The 26279-nt window shown below is 38.2% G+C and overlaps 2 protein-coding genes across 7 annotated transcripts in view; one reads left to right on the top strand and one right to left on the bottom strand.

Annotated features, from left to right (window-relative positions):
* Nucleotides 1–1552: 1552 nt before the first annotated feature.
* LOC132198745 (cytochrome P450 307a1-like) lies at nt 1553–3852 on the top strand. Its single transcript, XM_059622949.1, has 3 exons — nt 1553–1983; nt 2047–2856; nt 2965–3852. The coding sequence occupies exons 1-3, from the start codon at nt 1587–1589 to the stop codon at nt 3285–3287; spliced, it is 1530 nt and encodes a 509-aa protein (XP_059478932.1). The 5' UTR covers nt 1553–1586; the 3' UTR covers nt 3288–3852.
* A 2070-nt stretch (nt 3853–5922) lies between these two features.
* LOC132199093 (zinc finger protein castor homolog 1-like) overlaps nt 5923–26279 on the bottom strand; it is a 238490-nt gene continuing 218133 nt past the window's right edge. For 2 of the 6 annotated variants that reach the window (XM_059623558.1, XM_059623557.1), the window contains 17 exons: nt 24871–24988; nt 15775–15955; nt 15470–15683; nt 14769–15030; nt 14366–14700; nt 13985–14228; nt 13700–13931; nt 13317–13473; nt 13068–13253; nt 12846–12860; nt 12509–12694; nt 12215–12450; nt 11711–12018; nt 11100–11285; nt 10542–10744; nt 9012–9834; nt 5923–8288 (listed from right to left, as the gene is read on the bottom strand). In XM_059623558.1, coding sequence (XP_059479541.1) covers nt 8017–8288; nt 9012–9834; nt 10542–10744; nt 11100–11285; nt 11711–12018; nt 12215–12450; nt 12509–12694; nt 12846–12860; nt 13068–13253; nt 13317–13473; nt 13700–13931; nt 13985–14228; nt 14366–14700; nt 14769–15030; nt 15470–15683; nt 15775–15955; nt 24871–24988 — 4158 coding nt within the window. In that variant the 3' untranslated portion in view covers nt 5923–8016. The remainder of the gene's footprint in view (nt 8289–9011; nt 9835–10541; nt 10745–11099; nt 11286–11710; nt 12019–12214; nt 12451–12508; nt 12695–12845; nt 12861–13067; nt 13254–13316; nt 13474–13699; nt 13932–13984; nt 14229–14365; nt 14701–14768; nt 15031–15469; nt 15684–15774; nt 15956–24870; nt 24989–26279) is intronic. The other 4 variants (XM_059623561.1, XM_059623560.1, XM_059623562.1 and 1 more) reach the window with 4 other exon arrangements.

Genomic DNA, 26279 nt, shown 5'->3' on the forward strand with positions numbered 1-26279 from the left:
GGTTTTCTACTTAATATTTTAATTTTCACCTAGAAATGCAGATTGACACGTGTTGCAATTAAAATTAAGGTGGTTTATTTGAAAAACTAACTTGTTGCGTGCAATTGGCATTGGAAATAGATTGCTCGTGTTACCAAATATTAAAATAAACGCGTGAGCTCCCATTAATCCGGTAACTTACTCCCATTTTCACTTTTTAACCAGAACAATAGAAATCGCCGCCCTCGTTAACTCCCTTTCTCACTTTTTAATACATCGGAATTAGAAATCGTTGCTCTCGCTTGTATACTCCCTTTCTCATTTCAACCTTGCGGAAGGTGAAGGAAGCCTAGACACGGTGAATCTCACGACTTTTCTTCTGTCAATTTATGCACTTATGGAGATTTACGCGTGTGAGAGAGCGGCTTCCTTCTCTCTCTCTCGATCCATCTCAAATATATGGAGATTCTGAAAAAAGATACCCGGTAGCATCCTGTGCTTGCGGTGCTGCTTCTCATTATGAATTTTTCTACTAGATATGTCAAGCGAGGAAACAAGAGGGAAAAATATAAGAGGAATTGATTCCTGAATGGGGCAGCCCCGAATCCCATTCTATGTGCGTCGAAGTCTCATTCAAAACTCTCGTTGCCTGTTGATTTCAATTTCAAAAACAAATAAAGATATTTTTAGTCCGAGTGATACTGCGATAAAAATCATAAATTATTCTCAAATTGTGACTTTAATTCGAAATTTAAATAATTAAAATAATTTTTTTTTGCAGATGAAAAATTTTTCACATAACTGCATTCGAGTCTTCCCTTTAGGCCGGTATATGAAATAAATGTACACAAATCAAAAAACAGATGCAAAATATGTCTAAGTATTATCCTTTTTTCGGCATAAGTACGAAGAGAGACAAATATGAAAGAAATAAGATCATTTTATTCATGTACAAAAATTTGGCTGCGTTTCTCGTGGAATTTATTTTAAAAATTTTATGAAAATACAAATTGACGAGGGCCTGATCAAATGGGGAAATTACAATAACCTTTCAAATAAACTGGCATTTAAAAATGGGAAAAATCTGCAAATTTTATTAATAAAAGTAAATATTAAATAAATTAAATATTCAGTTATTTGGAAAGCTATACAAGATCATGAACCTTCCTCAACATTTGAATGGACGTCACAATATTGTATCTAACAAAAATTATACGAATTATACAAAATTAAATCATAAAAAGCGTAGCGGACATATTATCGAATAATATAAGCAAATAAGTTGTAGTCCAAAAATAGCGTAGTAACGTCAAATCATGTACGTTGAACTCATCAATTTGCAATTCCAATGCTCTGTTATAATACAAAAATTTATATATCAATTATGGAAATAATTTTCTTCCTACAATTTCTTTTTCCACATGCACCTGCAGACGTGGGCAAGTGCACATGACAATAAAGCAATTCAATTCTCCCCTTTATTTTACGCCTGCGTTGCGCGCCGAGAGTGGGGACGCGCCGCTCTGCTGCAGATTTGCATACCACTATATAAGAATGTGGTGCTTCTGCAGCAATCACTCACTCGATCCCTCTCTCACACACCCACAATGATCCAGCTGAGCATCGTTTCCTACACCCTTTTGGCCGCTCTGGCCGCCCTGGTGGTCGCCCTGGCCATCGACGTCTTCCGGCGCCGCCGCCTCCAAACCAAACAAGCCCTCCTCATCGGGCAAGATGAGCTGCCGGAGGCGCCGGGACCGCGCTCGTGGCCCCTCATCGGCTCCATGCACCTTCTGGGAGGGTACGAGGTGCCGTACGCCGCTTTCACCGACCTGGCCAAGAGGTACGGGCCCGTCATCAACCTGCACCTGGGCAACCAGAAGTGCCTGGTGGTCAACGGCCTCAACAACATCAAGGAGGTGCTCATCGCAAAGGGCGCCCACTTCGACGGCAGGCCCAACTTCGCCAGGTTCCACCAGCTCTTCTGCGGCGACAAAGAGAACTGTAAGTCAATATTTTGGATAATTTTGAAATTTGAATGCTAATTATTTTATTTTTAATTTATAGCTCTGGCTTTCTGTGACTGGTCCGAACTGCAAAAGACGCGCCGAGAGATGCTGCGCGCCCACACCTTTCCGCAGTCCTTTTCTGCCAGGTTCTCGCACCTGGACAGTTTCGTGGCTGAGGAGATGCACGACCTGACGGCCCGTTTGGACGCGACCGCCGGCGCCTCCACGGCCATCAAGCCTGAGCTGATCCACGCGTGCGCCAACATCTTCAGCGCCTACTTTTGTTCCAAGAAGTTCGACCGTCACGACGCGGCGTTCAACCACACCCTGGACATCTTCGACTCGATCTTCTACGAGGTCAACCAGGGTTGCGCCGCCGATTTCCTGCCCTGGCTGCTGCCCTTCCACAGCAAGCAGATGGCCCAGATGAAGCAGTGGAGCCACGAAATCCGGCAGTTCATGGAGACCCACATCATCAACGACCGACTGACCAGAAGGCGTCAGGGTCTGGTGTCTCAGGAAGAGTCAGGGGACTACATCGAAGCCCTTCTTGAGCACGTTGAGAGCCAGCAGAAGGAGAAACTGCTGACCCTGGACTCGGCCATGTTCGCTCTGGAGGACATCGTCGGAGGTCACTCGGCTGTGGCCAACCTGCTGGTCAAGGCCCTGGGCTTCGTGGCTTCCAGACCTGAGGTGCAAGAAAGAGTCAAGGCTGAGGCTGACCTGGTCACTGGCAACGGAGCTCGACCTTTGACTCTTCAGGACCGACCTGTCATGCCCTACACTGACGCAGTCATCCTGGAGGCCATCAGGATGATTTCCTCTCCGATTGTCCCACATGTTGCCAACCAGGACAGTTCTATTGCAGGTGAGAACCAAATTTTGCAAAAAAAAAAAAAAAAATAATAATCTATTTACTAAAAATATTTAATTAAATTATATAATATCTAATGGTCATTTCTTCTCTTTTTCTCAGGATACAAAATCGAGAAAGACACCCTGATCTTCCTCAACAACCACGAACTGAACACCAGTGACAAGCTCTGGGACGAGCCGTCGAAATTCAAGCCCGAGCGGTTCCTCTCCACAGGGCGTCTCATCAAACCCGAGCACTTTCTGCCCTTCGGCGTCGGCAGGCGTTCCTGCATGGGCTACAAAATGGTCCAATTCCTCTCCTTCTCCATTCTGGGCACCCTTCTGCAGAAATACCGCCTGGAGCCCGAGCAGGACTACAAAGTGCCCGTCGGCGACCTTGCCCTGCCCAAGGACACTTTCAAATTCAAATTCATCGCTCACTAATGGGCGCGAATTTCAACCCATGTATTTTTGTAACCAATGTGATAAAATATCGAACTGCTGGAAAGTTTTCAGACTCGCGTCCCCACTCAAAGAAGCATAGACTGCCCCTCATTATGTACCATAAATATCAGACTGCCACACACTGCTGCACATATCATATATTTATTGTGAAATTTAAGCGTTACTGCTTTAAAGTACTGAAAAAGGTCTCAATATTGCTTTGTCAGCCAAATAATTATTACTTGCAAGCGACTCTGCTGAGGGATCAACAGCGATTATTGTTTAAATGTGTACCTAATTATATATAAATATTTTAATTATTCTCAACTATATTATATTGTAAATTATCTTTTTTACTGTAAATTTAATGTTCGACTGTGTAAAGTTACCACCCAGATAAAAGAAACATTTTTCAAGACATAATTCTATATGAAAGTGTTTATTATACTTGAATTGCAACGTGCATATTTTGTTCATGTTAAACTATAACCATCGTTTTGCAAATACAAAAGAAAATGACGTATAAATAAAACTGTCCAAAATGGAATTGTAATAATTGCTTTTCACTCACCCAACATTATTTTCATTATTATTGTTTTCACTTGAAAAAATCTAATTAAATCTTAAAGATGTAAGAAATATATTCAAATAAAATACTTGCAATAGTTTTCGTATTTGATTGAAGAAGTTCGCACTTGACGAAAGCCTTTATATGAAATGAAAAAAAACGGGCTTCGTCCTCGGTTAAATTTTGCATTATAAAACAGCTTTACATTTTGCGACCATATTTCATGAGCAAACGCACTGCTCGCTGACTTAAACAAGATATTAGAGCTTTTTATTATTTGATAAAAATTCTCCCAACAAAAACACTCTAGAAAATTAATGCAGTTTATCGTATTTTGGCGTATTGTATTATTTTTTACCAAGCGAATCGATAAATCTAGAAATGAAATTGTTTAGAATTTAAAGTTTAAAGTCAATAAAAATTGATGCTCAGAAATCTTTAAAAAAGTTATATTATTAATTAAATAATTATTTTTAAATGCAAAACAAAAATCATTAGCATTTGCTGACTATTAATATATCTTGTGCTGTCATCAAATATTAAAAAAAAGTAAGCCAAGTCTATTTAAATTAAATGCGAATCTTGAAGGGCTGGATTTTGGAGAAGCATAAAAGCAAAAAGCAAACCCAAAGAAAGTTGATTTAAACTTTGAATGTGAGATTTGGTGTGCGAAAGTCTTTTAAAATTATAAATATTTATACAAAAATTGTATTAAAATTTTACTTCCTTATTCTTTATTATAATTATTGATATTTTCGTGACAAAAATATGGATATAATCATTTTTGTTTTAAAATTCACAGGTTTTCTATTTAAATTAAAAATCACGTTAAAAATAAAATTACTGGGTCTGCAGGTTTTGTTTAATGAGCCTCTCAACTGCTTCTCATTTTGAGTTTTGGTTGATTTCAATTTGTAATGTCCAGTGCGCCGAGTACTTACCGCAGTACAAAAAAAAAATGAAAACTGGTACTTCCTCATGTTGCCAGACAGAGACGCCAGCTAAAAAAACCAACCACTTTCAATTTATGAGATTCTCGCTGAAAACGAATGAGAGAAAGTTGGCAGAAGTGCGCGAATTTTGATCGAATTTAGGCGGCATTCCAATGAGAATCAATGGAAATAAATTTTTTGCTCCGTCGCATGATTCACATGAGCAATATAGGTCGTTTAAATTGATTTTAAAACTTCTCTCAGAAGAAATAATATAATAATAAATTAAATTAAAGGGCTTGTTGACAAATAAAAAAATAAAATTGTTGCAATTTTTTATTTTTGATATTTTCAGTTTATTTATAGGACTACCAAACATTTCATTTTCATTAGCATGGTATAGCTGCAGCAGTCTACATCGTACTTTTTTTCTTTATTCATATACTTGTAATCCACTCAACATGGTAGTATTTTGCATTCATTTTTTATATTCATTTAAATTTATACACAATCTCATTCATCATTGCTGGAATGATCTACATAATATTTACTTTTAATATTTAAATATTCCATTATATGAACATAAGCTGTTTGTATTCAAACACAATTAATTAATAATTGTTTCCAAGCTAGGTGTGTAATAGGATAATTGATGACGACTATTGTTGGACATCATGGACATAATTTCGACCAGTGTATACTCGTGTGTGGGTGGAAAACGTCTCGGTGTGTCTATAGTCAGAGCAGAAAACAGTGATAAAACTCATCGTCAGCAAATAACAAGTGCTCGGATGGATTTGTTGAGGAGAAAAAATTAACCATCTCGTTAACTATATAATTAAGGAAAGCAGCAGTTTTTATACAATTAATATATCAAACTTATTACACAGTAGACACTTTTCATAAATATTTGACTGGCGGAAATCAATTCAAGAGTGCTTCTTTATATTTTGTCGATTATGATACACAAAAATCTCAGATTTTCTTATAATGCTTATTTTGCTGATTTTTGCGTTTGCCGGTTGATTGATTGATTATTTCTCTCAGTAATTACGCGCGTGATATAATTAATTAATATTATACTGATGCAAGGAGTATACATGTCAAATCACATTACCATTACACACACATGCAGTTTTTAGCTTCAATATTATTTTTTTGTTGCTTTCTGCGCGGTACTGTACACAAACTTACATACATACACAAAATGTTCCTCTCGTTTGCTACAGATCGATCCGTGTCAGTTTCAGTAAATCTCCACATCGATTGCAAAGGTGTGTGACTGTGTCTTTTGCATACTGGTAAAAGGCACTGACAAATTCTGCACCCATTGCGTGTACGATATTATCATTTATATATTAATTGTTGAAGAAAAAATCGCTATAATGATAAAAAGGCAGAAAATGACCTTTGTCGTATTCAAAAAGTAGTGCATGACTAGGTACTTAATAATAATAATAATAATCATAAACATAATCGAGATTTAGTTGCACTTTTCTTACACAAGAGAGTAATAACCATAAAACGAAAGGAAAAAAAATCATCACAAATCAACAAAAACATCGTTTTATACACAATTTAACGGGCGGTTGCGCCATCCCGATTTATCTCAAAGCAGTTCTTTTAGTGTGAATAACAATGCAAATTTTGTGCCTTTGGGTACTTTTGAATTTTGGTGTTAAGCCAATTTCAGGAATCTCAGTTTCTACGCTCTAATAGCTGTGACTGAATAATTTACTAACGCAACAAGAGAGACGTTTCATTTCTGCTTTTGCCGGTTATATAGGAATCGAGTGAGTTTATGTAGAACATTTAGAAAGCATTAAATTTTTTTATAATACGCGTTTTCTGCTACACTTTTTGTCTTACACAAAGGCCAGGAATGGTATTTTTGTCATACAAAAATATGCTCATATTTTCATCATCTAAAGGTAAAATTTTCCACTTTGTCAAAAGTTATCTCAGCATTCTTTTTGCTCTACTATATTTTAAGTTAATTATACACGACATTACTTTTTTCCTGTTTTTACTCTAAGTATATTCATAAGAAACGCAAGAAGCAATGAGAAATTCAATGGAGAATTTTGCAAGGCACCAAAACGGTTTTAAGTCGTCCTATTCACAGTTCCAAAATAGAATTTTGACAACATGCAATGCATCGTCATGAATGTGATATCCATTGATAGATTGATTGATTTTTTTATGCTACTAAAAACTTTCCCTACCAACTCTTGTTGAACCGAAACAGGGGAAAGTAGGAGGAAAGGGTTAAGCGTCTTTTGTACTAGGATAATGTAATTCTTCTCTACTTGTCAAAATGTGTAAAGGGTGGGACTCCCAAAAAGGCTGATGGCTATAATTTTTTTTGTCACCACGGAATTCTCAGATTTGAAGCCAATGCGCACTATTCAGTTTAAGGCACAGGCTACAGACTTCCCTAAAAAGTTCCTTTCAAATTTTATATAGTTTTCTCAGCAAAACTCAAAATCGTCAAAACGAAGAAGGCACCTTTGACAAAAATTCCAAGGGTTTCAGTATTATTTCCGCTTTTCTTTAAACAACAAAATAAAAAGTAAAAATTATAATCTACCTTTGGCAGAATGGTATACAGGTATATTCAAAAGTTTTTCCGTCTCAAAACACACAACGAAAGAAAAACTAAAAATAAAAACAAGTGTCGCGCACGTAAACACAAAAGTTGTTCCCCATTGAAAACTTCTTCCTTTTCTTTCTTAACTCCAGAGCAGTTTTTGTTTAACGAGTTTTTCGAACAACTCAAAACCTTACTTAGATATCACACTAAAAATTAAAAACAATCTAAAATCCAAAGAAGATTAGCATTTTGTGATTGTTTCTTGAAACATCTCTCTCTTTCTCTCTCTTCAATGTACACATCAATGATTATAAGTTACTTTATGATTCTTTTTAGCGCTGCTGGTATATATTTAATATTTCTTATCATCTGAAAGTAGTGCCTACGTACAGCTACCAGTTATAACAACTTCTTCAAATATGTACACTCTGATATCATTTATTTTCAGTTGGATCTGACTTTGCGAATTTTCTTCATACCTAGCTAGAGATCAGCAGCAAAACCAATTTTCGTTTCCTCTCCCAACGCGCGTGTTTCTTTAAATTTTTTACTAATAATAATTATACATACTTTTCTCTCTCTCTAAATCTTGATATTTTTTTTTACACATTTCGCCAGCTAGTCGTCGGTTGATTATTATTCTAGATGGCGGTATTTGTGTGCTGACATTTGTGAAAGACCGAGCACAGCGTAGTGGCAGCTCAAGCAGTGGTAGTGCGTCTGCTTCTGGTTGTGGGCGCAGGCGTCCACGTTGCAATTCTGCGACGGGGTGAATTTCTCAAAGCCGGCCGCCATGATCGAGTCGAGCTTCTGGTGCTGTCGCCGATGGGCCACCACCTTGTTGGTGTCGGTGCACACGAACTCGCACTTTAGGCAGTGGAAGTGCGACGCTTTGTTCTGCAGAGCTCCTGAAACAAAAATTAAACAAAAGATTTATTACAATGCGATAGTACAATAATTTTAATAAAATATTAAATATAATTTATGAAACTGTTCATTTTAATTTATTTATATTTTATTAATTTTTCTTTTTATGTAATTTAAGCAGATAATTTTAAAAATATTTCACGCTGATTGCAAATATATAAATAAGTGGCATGGAATTTGAAAAAAGAGAAAATTAATTAATGATAAGTTTTATTATATTATTTAGTCAAAAAAATTATAAAGCTCGTGTTTGCTTTTTGAGTTAGCACCCTTCAAAACTGAAAATCCATTGTTTGCTTATTGCTTCGCTCTGCTTCTTTCAATAATTTTAAAATATACATATTATAATAAATTTTGAAAATAATTCATCTGGCTAAAGATTGAAATTTGTAAACATTCGTTAATTACGCAAAAACAAGTGCCTTTCAAAATTTAAAGGGAATTTTTTTCTGCCTCTTTTCGTACTCTAATTATGTTTTGCATAAAATATAATCTAAATTTGTACTATGAACCACCTAGTATTTTGACAAAAACTACTCCTCTTTTATTCATTTGAATATATGAATATGCCAAAATCAAATCATATGGTTAACAATTTTTCAATAAAATTATCTTTACAAAAAATTAACTTACTATCGCAAGCAAAAAAATTGATGAAAAAAACATGGAATAATAAATATCATTTCATGTAAAAAAAAACTTACCTCTGACGTTGGTGGAGGGCATGACGGTGGCGTAGACGCAGTCGCCCCTTCCACAGTGGACGTTGGCCCTGAACTGCTGGAAGTCGCCGCCCATGAGGGTGTCGAGGCGTTCGTGGCGCGCCGTGTGCTGGACGAAGCGCGTCTTGTCGCAGAAACTGTAGCCGCAGTCGATGCGCATGCAGTGGAAGTGGGTCTGGTGCTCGCGGTAGCCGCAGTGCGGGTACTTGCAGTCCTCGTTGAAGCGGAAGCGCAGGTAGCCCTCGGGCACCGGCTCGTCCTTGAGGATGCGCATGCTGCTCTGGATGCGCGCCTTCTTGGCCTCGGTGCTGATGTCGAGGGGCGAGCTGAGGGCGCTCGGCGAGCACCGCTTGCCCAGCAGCGAGTTCATCTCGTGCTCCTGCATGCCGTTCAGGGCGCTCTGCTGCTGCTGGTGCAGGGCGGCCAGCGCCTGGTGGTGCGACGGGTGCAGGGCCGGCGCGAACATGAGTCCGGCCGGCGACGAGTACAGCGCCGGCTGGTGCATGAACGGCAGGCTCTGCGACGTCATCAGGGCGAACGGGCTCGGCAGGTAGCCGGCGGCGGCCGCCGCGGCCGCGTGCGACGCGAACCCTGGCGGCAGGTCGTGCCCTTCGAACATGGCGTTGGCCACGGCCGAGTGGTCCCACGGGTGGCCCGGGTTGTCCGCCGAGGAGCCGTTTTGCGGCGACGGGCTGCTGCGCTCGGTGTCGTCCGACTCGCGCTTGAGATTTTGCGAGCCGGGGCTGATGGCGCCGCTGCTGTGCTTCAGAATGTGGGGGCGCAGTCGGTCCAGGTCGGAGAACGCCTGCAGATGAATAAAGTGTTTTTAACCCAGCTCTTGGTTTTTATTTAATACTTGACGAGTTTGAAGGAGGAATGACCATTAACATAAAGGATTGGACAGTTTTCTATAAAAAAAGTGAACAAATATCCTTTTTCTTTAATAATTCGTATTTTCAAACGAATATATTATATTGCGGATTAGTAAAGCAATAAAATTAATTCATTTTTTAACTCCAAATTACAAATTTTTTCAATGAATATAACCTTAACTCTCTAACATCACCTTCAGTTTAATTTCAAAACCATTATTGGTTTCTTCTTCTCTTCATATTTAAGAAGTACGAACGGGAAATGTAATTGCTGCATGAACATTTATTGATAAAAAAAAAAAAAATTAAAAATATTTGAAGAAAAATTATATTTAGCTTTCATTTAGAGAGATTTGATTATGATGCTAAAAAAAACTATAAATTATCCTGATCTTCAAATATTTTTTGTTTCGAATCCATATTTATTTTGTGGACAAATTTAAGTAAAAAATAACCTTTACTCCTCAATTAATTTCTATCAAAATTTAATTTTTTTTTTTTTACAGAAAACTGTTAAATTTAAAAATTTTCCAAAAAAGATAAATAAATTGGGATTAAATTCCTCTTTAAAGTTTAATTATTAAACTTTTTTGAACCCCCTTATCAGGATTAAAATTTTTGTAATCAATTTAAAACTGACCTGGTTGCAAGCGTTGCAGTGATAATGCTCCTTCCTCTTCAATTTGCAGAATGGTCTGCTGCAGGACAGTTCAGGTCCGTACTTGCAGTGTCTGTCCAGAGCCATCCACTCTGGTTTTGATTCGATTATGGAGTTGCTCAGGTGAGCCGCCAACTGTTGGTGCATCCGGCTCAAGGTGTCCGAGCCACTGCTCGTTTCCGGCTCTGTTTCAAAATAAAGATATTTCGTTTTATTTATTTTTTTACATAAATTTATTAAAATAAAAAAGCATTCATTGATATAATATATAGGACTCGTGCATGAACCAAAAACACACCAAAACCAAAAAAAAAGCAAAAGATAAAGTAGTGCAACAGAATCAATCAAACCAAAGCAAGCGGTGATGAGTTTTGGTTACAAGGAGAAATAATGCTGGACATGAACTTAAGAGAGAGAGAGTCTCAATCAGGCGAGTGAGTGGCGTTGTTGATTTTTTTTTTAATGAGAAAATTAATATCGTTGGTGGTTGAAATAAACAAAGGGTTAATCAATGAACTTCCACATAGTTTGAAAGCCCACCTGCTGCAGGGCGGGACTGCAGGTCTGTGCGCACCCTGCATAACGGTCTTTGGGCACCGACTCCTGCCGAAGAAGAAGAGGTGGTGGTCGATTGGGGGACAGAATGGGACTGCTCATCGGACGAACTAGCGCGCCTCTCACTCGAGAATGCAGATAAAGGGTAGTACGTTCCCGCTGCCTTAACCACTGCCAAATTGGTTTCCAATTCAAAAGGTGCATTTTGTGTGTGATATAATTACATTGATTATTATTAAAAACAGGAATAAGGTGACAGTATTTAGAGAGATATTAATTAATCCAATTAATAATTCTAAGTCTATAAAAGAACTTTTGCCGAAATGAAAAATTGTGCTTTTTTTGTACATAATGTGCGAGTTTTTATACAAAACTAACTACAGGGCAAATTGTGAAAAACTAAGAAAGAAATCACTTCAAAAATTAAAAAATTCTTTCAACTTTGGGATGAAACTAGGCAACCTGCACCAATTTGCAGTGCGGCCGGTTGCCTAAATTGGTGCTACAAAACTGTCAACTCCCCGAATAAATAACTCAGGCAATAATAAAAAGGTGGAAAAATCGCCCAAACTTCTAATCAAAAAGTTCCTCCTTACCTGTTTTAAGGGCTGCAATGTCGGACTGGGCGTTCATAGCTGGGCTGCTCTCCATTTTGATCTTACGGATGCTGGACGAGGCACTGCTGGCGCTCAGGGGCGAGCTCGACTGGGGTGGCGGAGAGGCCTCCGAACTGCCCCCAGGCTGGGCGGGGGAGCTCGGCTGCTGCGAGGACACGGAGCTGTTGACTGACTGCAGTCCAGACTCCTCGCGGTGCTTTTGCTCGTGCAGAGCCATGGTTGAGTATCGGACAAAGGTGTAGCCACAGTTGGGGCGCGTGCAGTGGAAGTGGCGGTTCACTTTGTTGCTGCAAATTATTTTTATTAATTAATTCTTCATTACATAAAAATATAATTACATCATTGGCTAAAATAACATTTTCGAAATTCATAAATTTAATTTAAAGATAAATTACTAATCATAAAAGTGCCTTCAATTACTCAGTTGGAAATAAAATGAAATTAATAATAACAATAATAATATATTTATGGGGAAAATTTTACCTGTGGCAGGAAGGTTGTCTGCAATCAATGCTGCGATCAAAGAAAACGAATCCCTCCAGAATATCAATGTTGTCATGGAAATCTTTCGAGTGCATGATGAGGATATCTTCCCTCTCGGTGACATAAAAGCATCTTGGTTGGGTGCAGTGGTAGTGGAATTTGCCAGAGTAGATGCACATTTGGTCAGGGCACTCGGTGCCTTCCTCAAAAATGTAAAATCCTTCCTGAACGTCACTCTGCAATTATTATTTAAGATAATTATTTTCCATATTTTTTATATTTTTTCAATTTTACCGGAAGTTGAGAACCCTTTTCGTCGGAGGAGTTCATGTCTTCGTCTCCATTGTCGGGAGAAGCTGCCTGCATGTCCTGAGGGGATTCAGGAGCCAGGGTTAAACTGGGCTTTGGCAATTTAAAGCTTGTGAAAATCGCCTGGGGTGAGTCGAGAATGCTGCCAGAACCACTTGCTTGCGATTGGAACTGCAAATTTTCGAAACCAAATTTTTAATATTTAAATATTTTAACTATTTCTTAGGAATTAATTTTTCTCATGCAAAAAGCAATTAGATTGTTTGTCAGCTGAACCACATGCACCAAATTTAGGGAGAGATAGTGAAAAACTGAAACTTACACAATCATTCCACACCTGTATGAACAGAAACAAGGGCACTATTACTATCAGGTAAATAACTAAGAGAAAATTATCAAAACTATTTTGAAAGATTAGCCTTCCGCAATAAGTATAGGTGAAATTTAGAACCTCTATTTTGTAACTAAAGAGAAAAATTCTATTCTAAAATAAAGAAGCTTTAAAATTATTTACAAATTTGATGGATCAAAAAATTATATTCACCTCAATGACTCGATTCTTTGGTGGTCTGCCTCTCTTGCGCCTGAACATGCCGTCGATGGAGGTGGCTAAAGACATCTGCATGGCGTCCTTTCCGAGACTCAGTTTCCTCGAGTACTCGTGCATTTTGTAGTGGTCAAGGCGTCTGAAGGGCTTGTCAGTTGTCATGATGATTTCTCGACAGTTTTCCTAAAATAATATAAAGTTTTGGTTAAAATTTTACTTGAGAAACTGTAGAGAAATAAGTCTTACATATCCGCAGTGATAATGGGTCTCCTTATTTTGGAAGGGACACTCTGGAGGACACTCGCAGGCCTGCTGGCCAACTTCAGTCGTGATGTAGAAGGCTTCGGTCACTTGCTCTTGCTGCTCATGGCACCGAGCATGGTCCCACACTCCCTCTTGAGATCTACAAATTTGCATTTATTAATATATTTCAATTATGATTTAAGAAATGATTAATTTAAAAAAAATTTAGGAAAAAAATCCCCTCATGGAATCCTTGAAAATATTTATTATTTAAAATTTTCATTACTTTTGTATGGCTAATTTTTGAAATTAAAATAAAATTTAATTAAATTTTATAAATTTAGTTAAAGAAGAAAACTATTTTCTTTTGTAAAATAAAATCGTACCCAAAGGTCATATCACAGCCCTCGGCGTTGCAGTGGAAGTGTTCTTTGAAGAGGTGGGCGCACTCTCCAGACTTGACACATTTCTCATTAGCCTTGAACAGGGTCAAATACTTTTTCCACAGGTCGTCAGTGCGCGGCTTAATCTCGCCGGTCAAGTCCATGGCTGCCAGGGTGTCTGGCGGCTCTGCAGTGGAAGGTCCAGCCTGCACTCCAAAGCCAGGCATTGGCATGCCTAAAAACATACGAGTTAAAATTTGCCAAAATAAAATTTAACAAAAAAACTACCAGCTAACATGGCAGCTGTGAATTTGTTAATTTGGGAAAGGGGTGGCGAAGTGCTGCGACTTTTATCGTCTCCGTCCATCATGTTTAGGCTGTACTCTTGGCTGTCATCAGCTGTAGAGGATTCATCGAATCGGCTGCCGGACTCATCGATTTTCAGACCCAAAGAGTCGTCAAGTCTTGATAGGGAGGACTCGTCGTATCTCGACGGTCCAGGAGTGCTTGTAGCATGAGCTTCTTGAGCAAGCTGAAAATTTGGAAGAAAATTGCTTAAAATTTAATTTAGAGAGTATTTAATATTTAAAGTATTAAAACAAAATTAAATTATAGAACTTTTATTTGGAGATTTGAATGCTCGAAGTTGCCGAATGAAAAATTACTCACCTGCTCTTGGAATGCTTGGAGCATCCCTGGGCTCAGATTTTGGGGGTTAAAGCCTGAGGGAGTGGTACCATCAGAAAAACCTTTCATCATACTCTGAGCTAATTTAAATTTACGGTAGGCAATCTCATTGTCTTGGCGCTCGTGTTTCCGCTTGTGCGAGTAGAGCTGGCCACTCGAATGCAACACATAGTTGCAGCCAGAGCGGATGCAGTGGATATGGTTGCAGACACGGGAGAAGCGACAGTGTTCAAAGGGGCACGCTTCTTGTTTCATGAACTTCTTGAAGCCGTCTCTGTTCAATTGCTCGTCTTTAATGTGATATGTCTTGTGCTTGTCTGCAAGTGGAGAAGTTCATTCATTCGTTAGCAACGCTATCAACTCTCAAAACGGGGACACTTCTTACCCATGTCAGCTTTATTCTTGAAAGTCACTTTGCAGCCAGAGCGGATGCAGTGGAAGTGGGTGGTGCGCTGTCCGAAGAAGGCGCAGTACGCGGCGCCACACTCCTCGGTGGCGCGGTACCGCTGGAATCCCTCCTGGATGATGGCCGAGTCTTTGCGGTGGTAGTTGGCGTGCATCTGCACGTCCGACGTGCTGATGTACACCTTCTCACAGCCCTCCTGAGAGCAGAAATGAGGAAATTTAGCATCTTGTGAATGATTCCCCTTAAAATAAGAAAGAGAAACCTGTGGCAATCAAGTATTAAGCACATTTTGGATTTTTTTTTTTAATTTTTTACATTCAAATTAACCTTGGGAAGTTAATTTTTACTTAAGTTTAAAATTTAATTTAACTAGTAAAAATTAAAAGAGTAAGAAATTTTTATAAAGCAATTTTGCATTTTTATATTCTTAATTTAAAATATTAAATATTTGTTAATTTCATGCGGAAGAAATATTGCCATATAATAGAACAAAATAAATTACATTAAATTTAGAATTTTTGTTCAAATATAATGTTTAACTTAAATAAAATATAAAATATTGTACACGTAACAAATTAAAGATTATTTTAAAAAAATTTGCAACTGAGATTTGCACTCAATTACACTAATTATAATAATTTACCGAAAGAAGAAAGATTTCAAATTAATATAAAATTTACCCCATCAGCTCTTTTCTTGATGCAGTGATAGTGGGTCTGCTTGCGATTGTGTTGGCACCCAGGGAATCGGTCTGAGCAATCGTCCATGGTGGAATAGCGCATGAAGCCGTGCTGGAGGGACTCGTCGCGCTTTTTGTGCCATTTGAAGTGGCGAATCATTTCTTCCTTCTTGACGAACACGCGAGAGTTGCAGTCCAGACAGTGGAAATGCTCTCTGCGAAAAAATTCACACATTAGTAGGAGAAAGTTGGACGAAATTTATGATGTGCAAAAACACTTTGGGGATTTTTTTTTATAACTCATACCTGTAGTTTAGGTCGCGGCAGTGGTTGCTGCCGCACTCGGCGGCACTGCTGAATTTGCGGACGTACCGCGAGTAATCAATGGGTATGGACGCCTTGGGCTCCCTGAGTGGAACGGCGGCGGCCGCGGCGGCCACAGCTGCGGCCGTGGAAGGACTCACGCCAGGCATTGGTCTCGAAAGGCCTGCGAACAAAAAATTCAAGAAGCGTTAGAGTAAAAATGTGGAGTGAGAGAGACACGTCATTTCGCGCAAATTATAGGTCTTTGTTTTTCGGTTGGCGGTAAAATTGGAGATAAAAAGAGTCGAGTTCAATTAGGCGCGGATTTGCCAAACAGGGGCATTAGATTTCAGCCTTTTGACATGTGAATTTCATATTTTTCAATGGCCGTCGGCGCTCGCCGTAAAAGGAGCCCACAAAAGCTGTTAGTCCTCTTAATTTACAAGTCGGAAGAAACAAGTTCGGACCTGCCAAAAGACCGGTGGATGCGCGATTTGAGCCAAAAATAAAATAGCCTCGCCGATCCACATTTGCATAGGATTAATAAAAAACGCAGATTGTCCGCTTTTGGCTGGGAAACTCACGAATTTGAAGTGTAGAAATACAAATTTATACAAGTATGGAAAACTTTTTGGACTGCTTCTTGCCTTTTTTGAGAGGTTGGTTCATTCATGAGCGGACGTTAAAAGTTGAATTTTAATTCATCAAGCTTTGCAATTAAAGTGAGCAAAGCCGCTTTGTGACCAGGCGTATAATATAAAAAAATTGAATGCACGAATTTACTGTAAGATTTCGCCGGAACGGGTGAGAAAAGTGGTTGGTGAGAAAAGATAACTTTTATAAATTTACTACTAAATTATTTAATTTCGCGCAATCGCCGGCGTTTCCCCAGCACGGCAATTACGCGCCCCGAAACAAGAAAAAAAAAACGAGCCAATTTCTATGTATCTCGGAGATAGCGACGAAAAATTTCCAAAAGCATCATCATTTCCTCGATTAACGCCGCGCAAAACTGTTCTCGAGTTGTGAAGCGTCACAAAATAATTCCAACGCTTATCAACACATTAATTACAACTTATCCAGCTGAGCTGCGTCTTTACTTTTGTATAAAAAAAATCTGCACTTTTCTCTCATCGTCAGACCAAAACCTTTTTTTTTAGTTAATTACAGAATTGGAAGTGAAAAGAGCCGCCGGTTATAATCGAGGAGGGCAACCAGTTTTTCAATTTGCCTCTTTCTTGAACTTTAAAAGAACAAAAACAGAACCGCCGTGGTGGTTCTTCTTCTTCTTTTTGGATGCATGCAGAGTGGCGTCCGCAGCCGGCGCGCGGGCAATTATAAATCAAAGCCGGTTATGAGGAACCTTCGTTCGTTCTATGAGAGTGCGACCGGCCATAATAATAATATAATAATCGTCGGACTCGCACACGGTTGCGAGAGGCGCGTGCCTATATGCGTGTGCGTTGATAATGTGAGAAGAGAGATCTCTAATAGTAAAACTTGCTGACACGCAATCAGCTGCGGTAGCCAGGGGATATTTTCCACACTCAGGGAAAAGGAGTTAAATCTCAATCAACTAGCTACATTTATGTACATTATTATCCATTAAAATTCACAATTCACATGAATCGCTTAAAATTTTATGTTATTAAGTTGACAAAAAGAATTAACAATTATAAGAATTTACATCTATCGCGACAATCCGCTGAGCCTGATAACTTAATTATTAGCTGAAATGTACTATGTGACTATGTGATGTGTATTTGTAACAAATTGATATTTATAAATAAATTTTTGTAAACTTTTAATTATTGTGACCTGTCTTAATTAAATTATTGCATAAATTATACGAAAAATTTACCAAAAAAATATTATATTTAAAAAATAATATAAATTTAAATTTATGTCTCAAGTTTTGCTTATCATTTAATTATTTATAAAATTATTATTCTACAAAACCTGAAATTATATTTAACAAAGTTATCTTTAAAAATGATCTCAACCTCTATTCACAATTTTATAGAGAAAGAAAGATTGAAAATGAAAATTTTAGTGTTTAAAAGTAATTCCATTAAACCGTCCAAATTTCGCATCTTACTCGCCCTTTTATTTAACATTCTCACGAGCAAAATAACGGTATTTAGCTTTTCCTCTGTCAATTCACGGAGAGCATCAACGGCCCACCGAGATTTATTGTCGGATTGCGTTTCGTTCGCCTTTGCAAACAAGAACGGCAAACAGAAAAAGAGAGGAAAAGGGTGAAATTTTAAACCCTTTTACGGCGTGTCGCGTCATTCGCCCTTTTTTTCAATTTAACTGGCTTCCTCTCTTTTCCTCTTTCTATAATTCCAAATATAATGAACCCCTTTTGCCGCTTTTTTTTTCATTCCTTTCACGAGGAAAAAATTCCATTTGGACCCGCCAGCTCATTTCTTAGCAATATTTTCTCAAGATATTTCCTCATATAAAACATCTGGTCGCTGCGAGAGCGTATATATAAAATAACCCTTGCTTTTCTTTCAAAAGAGAGAGAGAAATCTTTTGTGGCAGACAAAGGGAAATAAAAAGAGATTTTTGCACGTGGGGACCGCCGAGATTACGGAGGAAACGCTTTTTATTTACACACTCGCGTATATAAAAGGAGTAACAAAAATATTAACAATGAGCACAGTAACCATTACCCCTTTTATATTACGCGGGGAGATCTCCCACTGCTGCAACCCTCTCCGCACAGACCGTTTCACGTTTTTTTACACTTTTTAATGATGAAAAACAGCGCATTCGCTCCAACACGCCGCTTAAATTTTTTGTGCCCGTTCGCTTATTGAAAAATCCTCCAGCATCCTTTCGGAGCACCTATGATTTTCCCACACTCTCAACCCCTTCCTTATATTTGACGATTTTTTTTTTCATATCAAAACCCCTTTTATCACGCGCGGACATCTCGCGTTTCACCCCTTCCGGGAATCGCAAAAAACTTGAGAAATTATTATTTTCGTCGTTTAACGAACCCTTTTTCTCCGCTAAAAACTTTCCAAACAACGGCCGAGCCAGAGCGAGACGAAAACGGATTTTCCTATTGAGATAAATAAAAAAAAAATCCCAATCCTTTGGTAACGACTCAAAGAGGAAACATCATATTTCAGGCAGTTCCCATCATCAATCAGCGCGAGTAATCATTAAAAGTTTTATGCGCCTCTTTCCATGCCTGAAAAAGGAGAATTATAAAATTGTCCGGAGATATAAATCTCTTAGCGTTCTTCGTCTCGGTCTTTTGGAGGATTTTCAAGTAAAAAAGGAGGAAAGATTTCCTTATTATGCGATCAAATAAAAATATAATACAAAAAAAATTCCCAGCAGCAGAGCACTCGTCGAGAAATTTCCCCGACCCACCCACAACAGGCAGCACCCTCGCGCTAAAACACACTATAAATAAAGGTGCAGCATGTAATAGGGTGCGAGAGATGATCTATGTTCGTCTCTGCCTCCCCTCGGCCGTCATCAATAGAGAGGCCCCTGCGTTTTTTACCTGCTCACACACATATAGATTTTCTTCCTTTTACCGAAGAAAGGATTTTTTCGGCTAAAAATATAGAAAAGGGGAACCAGTTTTATATATTTTTTTTATTCTTCATCTTTTCAAGGGCAAATCCTTCTTTTCTTCTGCTTTATCATCAGCACCACCGCGATGATGGCATTTCACGGGCGTTTTTTTCTATTTTTTACTTCGGCAGTTGTATTGCGTGCAGTGTTTACTCTTTTATATATAGAAAAATTCTTTCTTGCGCGCTGATACCTCTTTTATATACGCGCGTATCATTTTTTCGACAACAGACGCGGAAAAATCTGCCTTCTGAACCATCAATCACTAGAGAGGAAAAAGCTACGGGCGGAATTGAGGGTGGATCTTTGCGGGCGTTAAAAGGAGGACAAAGAAACGGAGAGAGCCGCCCGAGATGATAAGAATGGGAAATGATGCTGAAAGACGGCTCACGTGAACCGAAATTTTGGATCGAAAACATTATACGCACCAACTTTGAGATTCCAGCGATAAAATCGATCTAAATACTGTACCTTTTCATCACAATTGCACGTTCATATAAATTATTTAAATTTTGATTTAATGATTATTATTAGAATTATGGCACAAAGAAATAATTTATCATTTGATTTGAGAATTTAACAGTTATTTGATTTAGCTTAATTTATAATAAATAAATTGAAGAACACAAATATGTACTGTTAAAAAAATGAGCCTAAGAATTTGTATCAGAAATGTATAATATAATTTAATTACATTTAAATATAAAATTACAATTTTAAATTGAATACAGTAATTTTGTAAACAAAAATAATAAAATATAAATAAATTTTAAAGGAATTTTGCTGTTAAAATTAAATTACACAAAATTATTTATATTCTTTTAACGCCAGCTGTCGGGAAACCACAAAAAATTGCCCGTCCCATTCGTTTTGCGGAACGAGCCGCCAAAATTCAGCTGGCTCTGCTGCTCTTTTACATATTCCCGCTGAAGTCACGCGGAACAAATTGTGACAGAAGCCGCGACTGGGCTCTCTTTCCTCGACGCCGCCTCCCGTGATTGACAAAGACAGCGCCGAAAATTATTATTCATAATCAAGGCGGAATTTCATAATTAGCCTTAAAACACTAACTAATGGCGCGTCTGTTTTAATGAAAGAACTTCTCGTCGCGAGAGATAGACGACGCGAGTATCGCAAAAAATATATATACAGAGATGGCTAACTTCTTCTCTCTCTCTACAATGAAAATAGCTCGCGGCCGTATGGAGAGTATTAAAAAAAGGCAGAAATTTATTAAGGGGTGGCGACGAGCCAATTTTGCGCGGCGCAAGATCATTTTGCTAATGTTAAACGGGGATGAATGAGGAGCCTCTGCCTTCACGCACGCCCATTTGGGGTCGCTATTTTTGAACAATAACCGCAATTAGTGTTCTTTACACGTGAAAAGCTTTACGGTCTCTGCTCGTAAATATTATCAACGGATGCACTTTTGACTAATTAGAGGGAAAATAATTAACGCAAGCGCAATAAAATACAGAGTTCTATGTGCAGTTTTGAGAAAAAAGAGCTATAAGCCTGGAAGCACCGCGGCCTTTTTTTGGGTATAAAACCGGTTGTAAAACTACTGTGCTGTTGACTGACACTTCATCTCTCCTCTGCTGGAGGAGGCAAGACTTCGGTGCCGCCGCCGCTGGAAAGTGTGTATGTACTACACATTTTCAATTAACACTTTGTAGATTAAAGTGCGGCGCGGCTAGCGTTTTATTATCGCCTTTAGGCTGGACTACATTTTCGCGCAACTCTTTTATTTTTATTTTTATAAAACGTCTCTCGATTCCTTTGTGCGCGCACCGAAGTTTTGGCCTGCCGTCAAAAGAATTCGCGTGTGTCCGAAAACGACGCAAATTTTCAGCTGCAACTACTCGGGCGCGACTTTCATTCACAGAAGAATAGCACGCGGATGAGTCAGCCCTGGGGGGGACTATTTTCGATTTGAATCAAACGCGCGCGCAGCGCACCTCGGAATTTCCCTCGATGCATAAAAAGGAGGAATGGAAAGAAAAAAAAACGGCGGAAAAAGTTGTTGGCGCCCATTGTTTTGGTGCCGCCGGTCGTTTTTGCAACGCAAATTGCCTTTGATACAATCGCAAAGGGGAAAGTTTTATAAATAAATTTTATTTGACACATTTTCATTGTTTAATCCTCGCTGAAGATTTGCGAAAGCCATGAAATTAGCAGGAAATATTTAAGCATAATCATTTAAAATATTTGTACAAATATTAGAAAATTTAAACCAACTCTTTGATTATATTCTAGTTTTTCTAGTCATAATTAACAAGAAATTTTGCTCCATAAATATTAAAAAATAAACATAATTATTTTAACCACTTCATTTTTGATAGTTCCATAATAACAATAATTACTTAATTAATAAACTATTACCTATTTTAAATTTAATTAAATAAATAGGAATAATCTTAATTATTTGCCATAAGATAAAAAAATTATTTTACTAAAACACTAAAAAATAAAATAACAAACTAAATCAAAGTAATCAAATTGAAATCTGTCATTTAACTAAATTTGTACTATAATTATAATTTTATTTTCATAATATCAATCAATGGAAGAATGCAATTTGCATTTGCTTGTTGAATACAATTTAATTTACAAACTTAATAAAATTACCAATTAGGGATTCTTTTTAGAGATTTTTGAATCGGATATTTTCGGTCCTGCGATACACACAACGGGTTTAATCCATTATAGGCTTCAATTTGGTAATCGTTTTTCTCCCTCACACGCGCGAAATGCTGCCAAATGGACAGAATTTATGTGACGTCGATCGCTCTGTGCTGTGCGCCGCTCTGATGATGATATTGACAAATAATTGTCGAAAATATTCATCACGCGCGCGTTTCGCCTGTGTCATGACGCGGCCGCGGCTTTTTCGCGTTATTACGGCGGCAGGGAAACAAACAATATTGGAAAAGTGGTAATGGAAAAATTCCATCACAGTGCAACAGCGGATATGAAACGCGGGCATTTATGATGGAAATTCGTCAACTCGGCGGGCAGGGGACGGAGTGCGTCGCGCGGATATAATAGCCAGCGCAGTCGATATATATTGTGTGTTTTATGATGTGTACAAAGACAATCAATACACACACAGGACGAATATTCGCGTGCATGTCGACGGTTGGCAATAATAACGCGCGCGGCGGACACAAAACAATTGCCGGTTGGTCTGTCTGTTAGTCTGTCGCTGCCGCCGCCGCCGCCGCTCCTGCGAATTGTGCGATAATGGAATGATGCGAGTATGATTGATTTTGCACAGTTTGCCGGGTAATTGGCGAAAATGAATAAATGACTGATGATGACTGCAAAACAAGAGAGCAAAAAGCGTTGGCACACGCTTTGTTCGCCCATTTGCTCTATAGCCGCGCGCGCTCTATTCTTTTATTATCCAAGCGACGCGTGTAATTCCGCCGACTGCAAATGTCACATTCCTCCGATGCGCGGCCAAGAACTAAAATTAGAGGAAAAACCGGCCGAAAATTTTATATACACTTTGTTTTGTTTGTCTGCGCTCATTATTTCTCTTTTTGACGCCGAGGGACAATTGATGGAAGGAGTTTTGGTTGTCAAGGGTAAAAAATGCAGAACTAATAAGGACCAAGGTGTGGACTGAACGAGATGAATTGTTTCTTTTCGGACATGTGAGATGCGCGGCGCTCTCGGCCGGTCACTGACTTTCTATTGAAATGGGGCCGACCAGAACTTTGCTCGCGAGCGCTCACTTGGCCGAAATTTTTTTACATCTCATAAATGATTGATTGCTCTCTCTCCTGCACGGTGAAAAACGAACTTGACGACATTTATTTACAACTGTGCGAAGAAGAATGAACTACATAATTGTATTTGTCTCAGAATTTGTTTTAATTTTGCACATTTTAAATCTTATTGATTTCTTATTTTAATGTAAGTTATCGAGAAAATGTTTAACTTATTTTTGCAACTATCTTGAAAAAAATTCAAAATGTTGAATTTTAAGCTATGATGTTCTTTGTTTGCTAACAAACAATTTTTTTAAATTGTAATTACATAATAAGAGACTCATGTAACCAATTTTTTAAATAAAAAATATAAAAAAAAATGTAAAAAATAATTTTAGATAATATATAAAAATCCCATTAATCTAAAATTTAATTAAAAAATAGCATTATTAACAATTAAATTTAAAATATTTATATATTTTAACATTTTTAACGTGTTGGTCATTGCAACTTATAAAGTAATATTTTCCTTGTATTTTGAACACATGACACAAGCTACGGATGCTTCAGAATGCGTTCATCCATCAACGGGCCGGCCGTTTTGCCTGTGAAAGCACCGCGCCGGCTAGATAAAGTGCTCTTGGCTGCCTTTGCGCTCATCCAGCCAATTGACTATGAATGAATGAAAAGAGATTTCCCCATAAAGCGGCAACAGAACGGAGCACACAGCATCTGATTGCGGATGTAGCAAATAAAAAATCCCCCAGCTTCTTATGAATGATGCATCACAATGGCCAGCAGCGGCGGCTGTTCTCGGCGAGTGCGCTTTTGTTATTTAAACGGCAATTATTCAATAAATTCGAAAAGCGAGCGCGACATGTGCAGAGCGCGCGATTATTTGATACACCGCGCAAAAAACGCACACACACAATTTTTTGTCCGGCACCACCAAATATATAGAAGAAGAGCGCACTACTTGTTATTATTACATCACCAGCAGACTTTCGTCTCGAGTGCTGCCCGATGATGTCTCGGGCAGCAGTTAAAAATTTAGTGCCAATAAAAGTTTAGATTGACATGTCCCTCAAATAGTACAAAGTATATTGTCGAGAGAGCAGTTATAGTTGCCGGGGCCCTTGAACGCGAATGCCACACCAGACAAGTTCCCACGCAAGTGGAAACTGAAAATCCTAAAAAAAATTAAATAGTAATACCAACCACTTGGTGCGCACAGGCTTCAATTTAATAAATTAATGGACTTGCTCTTTTATGTGGCTTCCCAGCGAGATTAAATTAAGTGGTCCTCTTTTCTCACCAAACATCAAACTAGCCGATAATCCCTGGACTGTTTTTTTATTTCCGATGTCCTGCTTTTAATTTTAATAAAAAATTATATTACTTCTATCAAACACACCCGCCTAGATAGTAAAATGGAATGTTTTACCAATATTTCTTAGTGAAATATCCTTCTTTATAATAAAATTTAAAAAAATTACAAAATAGCTTAGCGGTTTCATTTATTTTGACACAAAATTGTGCTTACAATCAAGCAACTGGCCAAACAATGGAATTTTAAATAATTTTTCTAATTTTAAAGGAAGTAATTAAATAATTTATTTTATTCTTTCAGAGAAAATTAAATTTGCCAGTTATATTAACCAATAATATTTAGGCTAAAAGCAATTTTAAATTTTTTTTTAATAATTGTGTTTATATCTTAAAAATTTGCTTTTTCACGACTTTTAAAATAAATGCAAAAAAATTGAGAAAATTAACTCACCGGAAGTGGTCGGAAGGGAAGGTGTTCCCGTGGGGGTGTGTTCGCCGATGAGACGGTCCTTCTGCTCCTGAAGGGCGGCCAGGGTGAGAATGGTGGCCACATTGTGCGGCAGTGGGACCTGCAATTCAAGCGTTCCTTATGTGAAATTGACAGCGAAACAATGAAAACAGCGAGAACAATAAATAAATCAATAACAATAAAATTCCACGCGGCTTTAATGAAAACGGCCGTGATGGGTCATTGTGCCTGCTGCTGCGGCTGTAATACGTCGCTGAGCTGCCGTCTGATTTGTCTCACGCAACGTTAATCCAGACGGACCAAAATTCAATTGAAAGAAGACGAAGGAGAAAAAAAAATCTGCGGCCGACACACATTATATGTTTTAACTCGCGCTCCCAATCGCTCCGATCATTACCCCCGTCCATAAATTATAATTAAACTTTGCAAATTACGAGTTTGCATGACGCCAGACGAGGAGGAGTTTTATTATAATGTGCATTTCCAAAAAAAGTAGTAAAAGCATTAATTTTTTTGCCGGCTGCTAAGTATAAGGGGCGTACATAGGCAGCGGCGGTAATAACAAGAATCATTACCACACAATGGCCCCAAATAAAAATATTATCCCACGGACGCGATTCTCTCTCGTACGTAAACGCGGAATAGGTGTAATGATACAACATCATACAAAAAAAAAAACGAGCGGCAGAAGACAATAAAAATAGGATACATGCAATTTTTTAATTTCTGACTCTAATTTTCGCGCCAAATGCAAATTGCAAAATACGAAATCAAAGCACTGAGATCTGACTTGCCGCAAAAAGTGGAATTAGCATAGCTTTTATTGTTTTATTTTTATGCAAATTTATTTCAAAAGCATTGTTTCCTTTCAGAGTTGAAAAATAATATTCATTAAAATTGTTTTATACACTTGAATGTCGTCCCGCTAGGAAATTATAATGACGAGTCTTTTTTGCAATGACTCATTCAAATATTTGAATATTGAGCAATTCAAGCTGTTTTATTTTTTCTCTCCCGGCAGTCGACGCGTGGAACTCGAGGCATTTTCGGCCAGAATAAAATAATACAATTTAAGCGCAAAAATTTAAACGGCCGAACGTGGCTTTATGCCCTGGGTGCTGGAAAATGGCCATATATACGAAGGAATTATTAAGCACGCAAGAAAATGCCGTCTCGGATTTAAATCTTCATTAATGCAAAGGCACCGGCTTGGTTTTTCGGAAGAAATATGTCTAAATTAACGCGTGGAATTAGCGAAAGGCTCAAATTAAGTCGCAGATGGATGTACATACTTATTACATCACATGCAATTTTGCATTACGCCGAGGCAAAATTTGGCAAATTTAATTGGCTGTGTGGGGAGGAATTTAATTCGTTTGTTTTAATGAGAT

This window comes from Neocloeon triangulifer, unplaced genomic scaffold (assembly GCF_031216515.1).
Source record: "Neocloeon triangulifer isolate White Clay Creek 2 clone unplaced genomic scaffold, ASM3121651v1 ptg000013l, whole genome shotgun sequence".
Lineage (NCBI taxonomy): Eukaryota > Metazoa > Arthropoda > Insecta > Ephemeroptera > Baetidae > Neocloeon > Neocloeon triangulifer.

Bases quoted from the DNA above. Each gene is read 5' to 3' on its own strand.
- LOC132198745 (XM_059622949.1), top strand. From the start codon at position 1,587: ATGATCCAGCTGAGCATCGTTTCCTACACCCTTTTGGCCGCTCTGGCC. The intron at 1,984-2,046 runs GTAAGTCAATAT...TTTAATTTATAG, and splicing joins CTGCGGCGACAAAGAGAACT to CTCTGGCTTTCTGTGACTGG. The intron at 2,857-2,964 runs GTGAGAACCAAA...TCTTTTTCTCAG, and splicing joins CCAGGACAGTTCTATTGCAG to GATACAAAATCGAGAAAGAC.